Here is a 12,477-nt window from a genome sequence, read left to right as displayed (position 1 = left end):
GTAAAGTAGCTAAACTCATAGAAGCAAAAAGTAGGATGCTAATTGCCAGTGGCTGTGGGGAGAAGGACAATGGGAAGCTGCTGTTCAATAAGTGTAGAATTTCAGTCTGTAAAATGAAAAATGTCTACAGATCTGTTGTACAACAGTGCGCACACATTTTAAGTGTTATAATACCATAAACAAATTAGTAAAACAAATTTACTAAGGGGGTGTAATTCATGTTATATGCTTGTTGTTATTTAAACCCTTTAATTTTCTATTTAAGATCTGTCACAATCTGCTTCCTACCCCCCCCCCCTTTTTTTTTTTTAAAGTCAGGTAGGTTTACTTCTGCTCTCCATTCCAGTGTTCATTTTGCACCTCTTGCACAGAATCTCTCATTCCTCGGCTCTACTTGGCCTAATCCAACCAATCTGACTAAAATCCCAACTTCTCTATTTTCTCAGAAAAATGACCATACAGATTATCCTCTCCTCTGAACTTCTTCCTACTCATTTATCATATGTTGCCTAGTTATTGTGCTTTTTACCTTTTCACTTTTGAAGGACTCATGTTTCCAGAGAATTACAAGTTCCTAACAAAAAGAAGACCATGTTTTAATTTTGTTTCTGAGTCACTGCTTAAACACAGTACCCTGCCCATTGTACAATCTCAATAAATATTTCTTAGCTGACTAAATTCTACCTGGAGAATAAATGTCTTATATAAGAAATCTGTGTATAAAATCTTGGTATAGCCTATATAGAATGTAAACCTTCAGGCCTGGGTCAAAGTAATCTTAGAAAACTGTGTAGAGTTACACACCTCCCTCTTACCAAGTTAGCTTACCTCTCTACAGATAAATACATGACATATTGTAATAATTCAGTGCAAGAACTATTTCCACATATTATGCAACATAATCCAAATAGTAAGCTTTCTATAAAAACTTATCAGGTCTGCTATGCAAGAGACAATAACAGCCTCTTTTAGTATCCCTAATTCCATAGCCAAAGTAAAAACACAAACCTTTATAGCAACAAATTATTCCTCTGCTTACTGGAGAATAGATAATATTTATTTGCTACTCTTACCTTCTGCAGTAAGCAGCAAAGGATCTGGTTTTGCTAATGATATGGGATTCTTGAAAGCAGATTCCCAAATTGTGTAGCTCTCAAAAAGGCTTACTGATGTATGTTCTGTAGCTTAATACAAATATACAGACACATATAAATCCACAATCAGTAGAACTATAATTAACACAAGTTTCCATTCCTACTTTGAGGTTTTTAGTGAACTGGCAGAAAATGAACAGAAAATAAAAGCCTTCTTTATTGCTGTGCCAAATTGCTCTGGAAAGAGCCCAAATTGTTTGCAAATAGGGTAACTATGTATTTCAAATACAGTGCACATGATTTTCTTGATGACCACATTGTAAAGCCTCAACAGAGCTTTAGCAATTTTTATCATTCCCATTTTCCAAACAAGACATGTATATAAAAATGAAAGAAGTTTCAAGATGCTTGCTTTTACAATACAGTACACCCAGCTAAAGAAACACATCATGTTAACAGGGTCAGTATGTTTGGTTGTTTTTTCCCTCTGTTTCTAGAAACAATTTCAAGGAAAATGAGAAGGACCAAGAAGATAGACAAAACCAGATCCTCCTCAATCTACAGAACAGAAAATTATATTATAATTTTCCTGTTCTTTTGATAAAATCATCCCAGGATATTCTTTTAAAATTCAGTGATGTGTATAACATCAATTAGTCTCATGATGTTGGTACTAATGACTCTATGAACTCATGTTTATTGAATAAACCTAGATATTGGTTGAATTTCCAGTGGGTAGTAATTACTACCATTGTTGTTCATTAAAATGTCTAGCCTTCAAGTCTTTTGCCCCAGTTTTGACATTCTAATTTTAAGACTAAAAGAAGTAGTGAGAAGAAAGTTCTAAAGATCACCATTACAAAAGAAAATTAAATAGGTCATTTGGCTTTCTTCAGTTCTCTGACACTTAAACTTCAAGAGAAACAAAATTCCCAAACTGAAGAGAATTTTGAAAGTTCTCTGGTTCTTCACCTAGTATGATATGCACACTTAAAGAGGATGTGGAGAAATAGGAACACTTTTACACTGTTGGTGGGATTGTAAACTAGTTCAACCATTATGGAAAACAGTATGGCGATTCCTCAAGGATCTAGAACTAGATGTACCATATGACCCAGCCATCCCATTACTGGGTATATACCCAAAGGATTATAAATTATGCTGCTATAAAGACACATGCACACGTATGTTTATTGCAGCACTATTCACAATAGCAAAGACTTGGAATCAACCCAAATGTCCATCAGTGACAGATTGGATTAAGAAAATGTGGCATACATACACCATGGAATACTATGCAGCCATCAAAAAGGATGAGTTTGTGTCCTTTGGTGGGACATGGATGCAGCTGGAAACCATCATTCTTAGCAAACTATCACAAGAACAGAAAACCAAACACCGCATGTTCTCACTCATAGGTGGGAACTGAACAATGAGATCACTTGGACTCGGGAAAGGGAACATCACACACCGGGGCCTATCATGGGGAGGGGGGAGGGGGGAGGGATTGCATTGGGAGTTATACCTGATGTAAATGACGAGTTGATGGGTGCAGCACACCAACATGGCACAAGTATACATATGTAACAAACCTGCACGTTATGCACATGTACCCTACAACTTAAAGTATAATAATAATAAATAAATTAAAAAAAAAACGTTAAGTTCTATTATTACTTCCACCTGAAGTACGTATTTTCCAATTTCCCAGGAGAGACACTATTGTTCAATTATCTAGGCTCTCAGAGCACTTCACTAACTCTTTTATATGGAACTTCTTATATTTTTTCTTCTAATTATTTTTTATCTCTCCCACTAAATTATAACCTCATCTGGAGGAAGGAAGAGAGTTTAGAAATCTTTATAATCCCACATTTATTACTTGATCTAACACAGAAGAAACTCAATAATGCTTGAATAAATAAGTTATTGAATGACAGGATAAATAAATGTATTTATATGATGTATAAAGTTCAAGTTCCTATTTATGTACCAGGTGAAGGGCTAAAGTTGGCAGGAAAAATCCTCAACTCCATTCTCTACACTATTTGTCTCTCTCAACTTCCTTCATGCTTCTATTTCTGCTTTTCAGCCTGGTTTACTATGAACTATTAATTATTTCTACCTCCAGATGTCAAATGGGTACCTCAAACTAAATATAACCAGAATCAAATTTCTTATCATCCCCATCCTCCAAAACTGTTCCTCTTCCTGGGTCGCCTATTTAAGTTCAATGACATCAGCAACCCAAGTCAAAGACTGCTTTATCTTTGACTTCTCTTTCTTCCATCACTTTATGTTAATCAGTTACCTAGTTGTTTTGTTTTTATTTCCAAAACAGCTTTTAACTAAAGTCATTCAACTAATCATCCATTCAACCACTATTCACTGAGTTATTTATATGTGCTATCCATATTATTCTAGTTTTTATGATGTATATAAAATCAATTAATCTTATCTCTCAAAAAGGTTACAGTCTAATAGACAGATAAGCACATCAGAAGTTATAATACATAAAGATAAGTGCTTGATAGATTTTTTTTCAGCAATATAGGAAAAGCATATCTCAATTAGATTTGGGAGGAACAGAAAAAGCTTCCTGGACATGTTACATTTACATGTGATGTGTAGGTATTAGCTAGATGAAGAAGGGCACAGGAAAATATATCCAGACAAAAAGAATGGCATGTAAGAAGCTGTGAGATTTGCGTAAGCAGGGCATGGTTTGGCACTCTAAATAGTTTGGCTAAAGTGATGCTTTTGGAAGAGTGATGGTGGATATGACTGTATAACTATACAATTATAGAGAGAGGGTTTTATCATAAAGAACGTTGTATAAAGAGTAAAAAAAGTACGAGCCTTAACATGGGAGTTGTGGAGGTCACGAAGGATTTATGCAAAAGAGTGACATGATGAGATCTATACTTTAAAAGATTATTCCATCTGCAGCTTGAAGGTAGATAGGAAGAAATGCCAGATTAGAGGCAGGAAGAACAACTACTGGAGGACTACTACACTATCCTGGCGAAAAATAAAGGGTGCCTAACTACAAGATTGGCAGTGAGAATGATTTTAAGGGCAAAGGGGAAATTTCTATCAAAGGAGAAATTGGGATAAAGGTGATAATAGATGGCATGAGGTCATTGAAGAGTCAGGAGAGGATGTGATGCAAAACATATGTGGAACTTGAAGAGGTGAGTGAATACTTCTATGGAGACAGAAAGGAAGGGGAAAAGATCCCTGCATATAGGTATAAGTTTGTAGGTGGCAGGTGGGGTTGCCTGATAAACTACAGGATGCTCAGTTAAATTTGAAATTCAGATCAACAACAAATAACTTCTATTATAAATATTTTCCAAATATAGCACCTCCATCTTTTCACAAGTTTCTTTTTCCTGAATGCCATCCATCCCACTTGTCTGCTTCACAAATTCCTACTCACTCATGTAGGCTCAAGTGCTATCTTCCCTGCAAAACATAATTTGACTTCCCTGACCCTGTGCTTTCACAGTATTGCTGATTATATATTATTCATTATGATTATTATTAAGGTTTTCCTGAATATCTTTCTCTAGATTTAAGTTTCTTGAAAACAGGGAACAGGACTCTTTTTTTTTTCTTGAAAATAGGAATCTTTGTAGCCTTATGGTCTAGCACAATGGCTGCCATGAGAGGCAGCCAATATCTGCTGAATGAATGTCCTGTTTCAAATCTTTATTATTTATTGCCTACTTTCCCTGTCTTCAGTTTTTCCCCTCTTGAAACCATCCTCCAAACTGGCATAAGAGGTATCTTTTAAAAATATAACCATCGAAGATACTTCACTACTCAAATATATTTGATTACTTCATGATGCCCGTCTGATAAAGTAGAAACTCTTCAGCATGGTACTGAATGCTCTATTTAAGTTAATATCAAAGCTAAGGGTATAAAAGCTCAGACTTTGGAATCATATCTGGGTTAGAATTCTGGCTATGTAGCTTAAAGTTATGTGACTGAGTGAATAGCTTAATCATCTGTAAAATAGGAATAACTACCTCATAATGCTGTTGCCAAAATTAAATGACATAATAACTATAAATGAGATAATGTCTATAAAGCATTTACTAGAGTACTGTGCTGCTCAACATTAAGAACACTAACAAATATGGCTATTATCAAGATCCTTTCCAGCTTCATCTCCTGTCATTTTGTCTCTCTCTGCTCCCATTGATACCTCCATAGCAGCTACATTTCACAACTTGCCAGTTCTCCCAACTTCAGGCTATTTCATCCTTACATGTGAATTCATAATGCTTTATTTGCTTACAATGCCCATTCCACATCAGCTTGCATGGCAAATTGTGGTATTTAAAATTTTGCTAAGGATATTTCCTAGTATACACACAAAACAGTAAATTTGTGTATATACCATAGTGTTAAACAAAATCTGTGCTGGGAAAAGGTCTAGAATGTTGCTTTAAAATGGTTAGATTAAAAGCATTGTTGAAATAATAAATTAGTATGTGAGTCTTCAAGATGAGTTTTAATAATGGTAACAAGCTAATAATTGTGGTTTCACTTGTAAGTTGAAAATGCTTAGGTTTCTTCAGGTATTTTGTGCTATGTAAAGGTTCATGGACACCATAGGCTTTCTTTTATTTTAATGAGTGGATATCTTATGTCCCTAAAGGGTTTTAGCAGTCAGGAAATTCTCATCCATTTATTTATATTCAGCCATTTATACGCTATGGCTTTTTAGAGTTTTTTCCCCAATCTCTTCCAAAAAAACCCTTCTGGGTGATTTTGCAAATATTGTCACCCTTAATCTCAGTTCATACCAAATTAGAAAAATCATTTGCAACTATCTGAAACCTAAAGTTTATTAAATGTACCTGAGATAGCTTAAAAATATCCAGAAATGTTCTGATATTTCTAAAATATTTTCCCATTTATTGAGAATCAGGATCTCTAGATAACCATAATTATTTAGTCTCTCTCTTCTTCTTCTTCTTAATTTTACCTTTGGTCCTTCAGGGCCGTTTTGTCCAGGAATCCCAATATCTCCTGGAAAACCCTAGAGAATATAAAAATGTAGAGAGTTTATTCCGCAGAAAATTACTTTAAATCCATTTATCATATAAAATTCTCTTTGCTATTCCCCCATACCCAGTTAAAGCAATTTATACTCCTCAAAAATTCAATATTGAAGATTAAGTTAGGCAGTTGTTTAACACTGGAATATAAAACTTACAAAGTATACTAAAATAGAATTTACTTCATCAGTTATTCACAAACAATCCTGAGGCCCTCTAGTTCAGTTAAAGAGAGTAGAAGTCTTAGTCCAAAATTATCCACAATGTGGAAATAAGGCAAAAAGGTATATGACATATTCTTTCAACATCATATGGGATATAGGGCTACCAAAGATTAGGTGAACGTACTTTGTTGGACTCATTGTTTACTAACTACACATTAATGTATAGATTTTTGTTAGGTAGAGATGCAAACAACTTCTGTCTGATAAAAAAAAAAAAAAAACAAAAAAAAACCCCGCACCCAAAATTATGGCTTAATATACAGGATTAATCAGTTTTGTATCTAACTAAACTATCTTATTCTAACATCCCCATATTTAATTGTCTATAAATACTGAAGTCCTCAAAGGCTCTACGAACCATTATCTTACAGGTTCCATCATTAATTAATAAGTTGAATAAAATTTTTGACCTGTGTTTACTTTAAATTTGCATGAGAATAATGATTTTACTTTTTTGGAAATTATATTAGCAGTCTAAAATACTTGGCTCAAGAAATGAAAAACAAAACAAAAAGAAATGGATTACAGTGTTAAATACAATCTGTGCTGGAAAAAGGCCTACAATGTTGCTTTAAAAGTATCAGATTAAAATTATTGCTGAAATAGAGTGTGATTCGTCAAATTATGATTCAATAATTGTAATAAGCTAGTAATTGTGTTTTCATTTTATTGATTTTGTCATAGGTTACTTTCCACTGACATTAGTGAAGGAAAAAAGTAAAAGTATAAGAATCAGCATCTTTAAAAGTAAATAAAGCTGAAATTAAAATGTGAACATCCACAAGAAAAGGTAGTTCAGTGAAGGGATAAGTTGTAACGGGAATAAAAAATATGAAGTAAGATGGAACAGCAAGGTTGTTTCTGGGATATTCATTCTGGAAAGAAAAACTAATAAGAAGACATAAGATATAATAAGAAGACTGGATACCAATGTATCCAGTCTGGATTAGGACATGAATGCCTCAACTCAGATTTAAAGCTTGGGTTCTGTGAGGAAAAATATAATTTGGGGACATTTCTGACAAAAGAAAAAGCAGTGGCAACAGAAAGATAATCACAAGATCAGATTTCTGAATGTTCTGGAATAGTTTAATACAGATATGTTTAATAGAAACTTGTTGATTGCTTTACTAATCAAAGAAAGTCAGGCTCACCTATGCTATTATTTGTATATAAGGCAATTTTTTAAAACCTAGATTCTTTTCCTGATAATTTTACACCCTTTCTCTAGAACACACCCTTTGTTAGTGTGTTTTTTTTTTTGGGGGGGGGGATTTCTTGTGGACTTGAATCAAGACACTTCTAGTTCCTGCTGTAACACTAGCTAGTCTAAAATTGAACTTATTACCTTCTCCATTATGTTCCTCCCTCATCCTCTGTTCACTATTTGAGTGAATGTCACCTTGAGGTAATCCACCAGTTTCTAAGCCAAAAATCATATGCTTTGAATATTTTCATATTTTTGATATAGTCTGAATACTTATTTTTCCCTCTCCACCACCACCATCACCACCACCACCTTCCAATCATTTACTAAGCCCCATGCATTACATCTCCTAATTCGCTGTCGGTCTGAACCACTTTTCTACAAACTTCCCTCCACAACCCTAGGGCAAGTCACTTTCTCTGTTTTCCTGTTACTTATTCATGTTCCTATCCCCTGTAAAATGCATCTTCACTCTGTAGTCAGACTGATCATTCTGTGGAATCTGAGCATGCCTCTTTGTTATTGGCCTCAGAATAGAATCCAAATTCTTTAATACACAGTTCACGGGGTTGCTCGTGATTCGGTGGTCTCTATTTTTCTCTCTTCTTTACCCTCTTCCACCCAGCACTTCAGTCACTGAACAATTTTCATATTCTCATAATATACACTCTCTTTCACTTCTGGGCTTTTGTATATACTGTTTCCCCCACCTTGAATAATGTTCCCTTAAGTTTCCTCACCTAGAACACTTATGTTTGAACTAGAAGACTGAATAATATTTTCATTACAAACTTTTATTTGACTTCCATACCTTGAATTAGGTTGCTTCTATGAACTCTCACACCATCCTGGGGCCTTACAAGGTCCCTTAATGTAGTGTTTTAGCTTGTTTTGTTTTCCTAATCAGATTGTAAACTCTTTGAGTGCAGTTTTATGTTATTCACTTCCATATTCTCTGCAACCAATAATAAGTGCTTAAAAAATGCTTTGTTGTTGTTGCTGCTGTTGAATGACTGATTTGTTTTTCTTTTCTTCTTTTTTTTTTTTAAAGAAAGTACATGTTTCATGGCTAGTTTTAGCCCCTCAGTACTGGTTTTCAGTCAATTTAGAGCATTTATTCATAGCATCTGCATGGATAAACTAATAAACCCTGTCCATCCTCCAGATAAGCCTGGAACACGCTATCACAGCGGTCCCCAACCTTTTTGGCACCAGTTTCATGGAAGACAGTTTTTCCATAACATTGGGGTGTGGAGGATAGTTTCAGGATGAAACTGTTCTGCTTCAGATCATCAGGCATTAAGACTCTCACAAGGAGCATGCAGCCTAGATCCCTCACATGTGCAGTTCGTAACAGGGTTTGTGCTCCTATGAGACTCTAATGCTGCCACCGATCTGACAGGAGGTGAAGCTCAGGCAGTGATGCTTGCTCACCTGCCACTCACTTTCTGCTGTGCAGCCCAGTTCCTAACAGGCCACAAACCAGTACAGGTCCACAGCCCAGGTGTTGGGGGTCCCTGCAATATCATGCCAGAAAGCAAGAAAGCTATCAAGGTATCAAAACTAGAGTCATATTAAAAACACTTAGTAGGTGATTGAAGAGGATCCCCTCAGCCAGATATGGGACTATATGAACTTCAACAAGGATAAGAACTACAATGGATTGAAAAACATCAAATATGTTTAAATTTATAAGTTCATAATGACACAACAAAAACTGTCCACATTCAAAGGATGAAAGGAGGCTAACTCATTATCTTGAAACATGGTAAACAAAGGTGAAGAATCAAGCATTTATTCTGCCTTAGTGTACCACTAGTAATCAAATAGTAGATGAGGGGATGTATTCCAGCCAGTAAGTGAAAAAGAAATAAGAGGATTAAAAAAATCTCCATTTTGCAATGCCACAAATAATCTAATTGATCTAGGCGCTGAGCATCAACTATTACTAACATCATACACACATAAAGAGATCATCAGACATTATGTGCTTCCTGAAAAAAGAACAGAATACCACTGATTGTCTTGCCAAAAACAAATCTGAATATGACAAGGTCTCTATATGTGACTACCAATTTGCAGGAAACACACAGGACCAAGAAACAAGCAGAACTACACCATGAGACTATAAAAGCAAAATCCAGACCGTGGGAAACTCTACAGATCAAATGATTGGGGAGCTTCGACAACTAAATTTTAAGGGGGAAAACAGGGAATAGAGAGAGAACTTGTAGAGTGAAAGACATAGCAAATAAAACCAATAAGCCTAAACTATAGTTTTTAAAGATGCATACTTTTGGGATAAACTATGTTTTAAAAAGGAGGACTGCTTACTTTTGGGAGGAGAGCTGGGCTTGTGGTTTCATGGGGCACATAATGGCTTCGGTAGTTATGGCAGTTTTACTCTTGACCTGTGTGGTAGTTACAAGAGTCTGTCTTATAATTGTTTGTGATTTAAATTTGTTTTGTATAGTTTTATGTGTCTATGTTTTACTTTACAATAAAATGGTAAGAAAAAAATTGTTGGGGTGACTTCTGGGTAAACATGCAATGCTGAATACATGTGTGAATCTCTGCCCCTTAAGACTTCATTAAAGTATCAGTGGAGAAATATTAAAAAGACAAAGTGGTAAGGTCAAGGATAATAGAAGAAAAAGATGTCAACACAGCTGATCTCATAGTATAGTCATACAAGCTGAATATTTAAAAATTAAAACCTTATTGAAAAGCTAACAAATATATAAGCACAAATTATTAAAAGGAGGAGAAAGATTTTTATTTCCTTCCCACATAGGAGAGTTCGGAACCTTGGCCAAATAAACTTTTCATTATTTTAAAAATTCATACCTAGGTTACTACCAAGTAGAGATCTTGCCTTTTAAATAATACATTTCAATGTTAAAACCAGAGTTAACTATCAACTGAACTTGAATGATAACATATAAATAAAGGAAACCTTTTTTTTAAACACATGAATTTAGTGCTCAAAATGTAATCAAATGACATGGACATCTTTGCCAAGTAGCAAAATTTCAGAAAGCTTACAGATTGAAAGATAAAAAGTACATCATCAGAGTCCATACTTTTCATTTTTAGAAGCTACATTAGCATGAAACGATACAGGAAGAAAAGTAAAAACAAAAATCTGATAAAGATGCTCTAATTCATTTTTATAAATTTAAAATAATTTAGAAAACATTAATCAGTCCAAACATTTTCTCTCACAATGTGTTTTACTACCTCAGTTAAGTCATCCCATCACAATTTAAAATATAATACCTTAGTGAAGGAAAGGAACAGCAGTCTGGCTTCTGGTGCCTCTTAATAGAACTAGTCTGACCACCAATTTTTACCAAGAAGCAGAAAAAAGAAGTAGTTTTAAAAATAATAAGTGAAAATATGTCTTCTGTTTTCAGACCCTTCACATCTGTTTGCTATACTGAGAAGAGTGACTCAGCATTCTCTCCAGTAAAAACAAAGTTTTATTATTCTATAATCACTAGAGGCTGGAGACTAATTCACATGCATTTTTTTTAAAGCAAAACCTGGGAACCGAAGCACTAGCAGATTCCATTAGTTTCTTGGGAAATCATAAAAGTAAAATATTATCATTCTTATTTGGCAGTAGCCAGAAGCTTGGAAGCTAGAGTGTCCTAATAGAATATATTATATTATGTGCACATACATTGAGCACTTTAATAGTTTTCCAATAGAAGTGTTAAAGTCTCTGTTTTCTATTGAAATATATAGTCCCTCAAGTTAAAAAATGGTAAGTGGATAAACTTATACACTTATACACAAACTAATTACAGTATATCCATAAAATGAACAGCCCGGATGTGGCAACCTAAACAAATCTCAAATGTTTTATGCTAAGTGAAAGAAGCCAGATTAAAAAAAGAGTACACACTATATAAGTCAGTTTATATAAAGACTTTAGAAAATTCCAATTAATTTAGAGTGACAAAAAGCAGATCGGAAGTGGCATGGAAAGCGAGAAGACAAGAGGGACAAAAATAAGGTATTATATATAATGTGAACAAATAAATTACTGGGTTTGACAGATATGTTCATTATCTTGATCTTGGTGATGGTTTCACAGGTTATAAATATGTCAAAAATTATCAAATTGTAAAATTTAAATATAGGCAGTTTATTATATGTCAATTATGCCTCAAAAAGCCTGTAAAAAGAAAGGTATTTAGTACTGGGTATTTTAGATAATATGCTTTGTGGTAGGCAACATTTTTTAAGGGTTTAAAGATCTTTAGAGAGAATATATAATTACTTGAACTAGTTTTCAGATAAAATCAGTGTTGCTCAGATTTTGGCTTGTTTTAGAGGTAATAACATGTTAAATTATAATAACAGCTTTAAAACAAATTATATATTTTGGAAAATTGAAACTTTTCTGATATTTTGCAAGGTAGCTTTAAGATACCCTGTTGTTACAGATAAGAGTGACACTTGGACCGTTTAACTCTCATGGAAAATTTCAATTATTGATTTAATATCCACTGTGCTTTAAATATACAAGAACACAGCACAGTTTGGCTTAAACGTATCTTCTGAGTAGTTTATAAGTCTGAACAAAGTAGAGATGAATATAGCCCTTGGAAAAACAATCATTAAAAAAGGCTAAAAGATAAAATTAATAAAGGCAACATGTAAATTATGAATTCTCGAGGGCAAAGTTATGCAAAGCCTTGGCTAGTGTTGTGAATGTATAGTACATTCAATAAACATTTGATGGTCTGAATTGATGACCAAATTAAAAATAAATTCTATTTGAATAATAACTTCTTCAGTTAGGCAGTTTCAAAGTTATCCTGAAAAAAGAACCAGCCTAGCTTCTAAAGACAGGACTGAAATTTTAC

The 12,477-nt window shown here is 34.2% G+C and overlaps 1 protein-coding gene and 1 long non-coding RNA gene across 22 annotated transcripts in view; one reads left to right on the top strand and one right to left on the bottom strand.

The window, feature by feature from the left end:
- Positions 1–12,477, bottom strand: part of LOC105482774 (collagen type XXIV alpha 1 chain) — a 421,145-nt gene that overhangs the window by 246,247 nt on the left and 162,421 nt on the right. For all 21 annotated transcript variants that reach the window (XR_011617622.1, XR_011617589.1, XM_071087115.1 and 18 more), the window contains one exon: positions 6,097–6,150. Coding sequence is in view for 19 of the 21 variants with exons in the window: in XM_071087115.1 (XP_070943216.1) it covers positions 6,097–6,150 (54 nt within the window). In the remaining 2 variants the exon portion in view is untranslated. The remainder of the gene's footprint in view (positions 1–6,096; positions 6,151–12,477) is intronic.
- LOC112426882 (uncharacterized) overlaps positions 1–12,477 on the top strand; it is a 43,235-nt gene that overhangs the window by 16,709 nt on the left and 14,049 nt on the right. The gene's annotated exons all lie outside the window — the stretch shown is intronic.

This window comes from Macaca nemestrina, chromosome 1 (assembly GCF_043159975.1).
Source record: "Macaca nemestrina isolate mMacNem1 chromosome 1, mMacNem.hap1, whole genome shotgun sequence".
In the NCBI taxonomy this organism is placed as follows: domain Eukaryota; kingdom Metazoa; phylum Chordata; class Mammalia; order Primates; family Cercopithecidae; genus Macaca; species Macaca nemestrina.
Note: the sequence above shows the minus strand (reverse complement) of the source record. Positions and strands in the feature narration are given on the sequence as shown.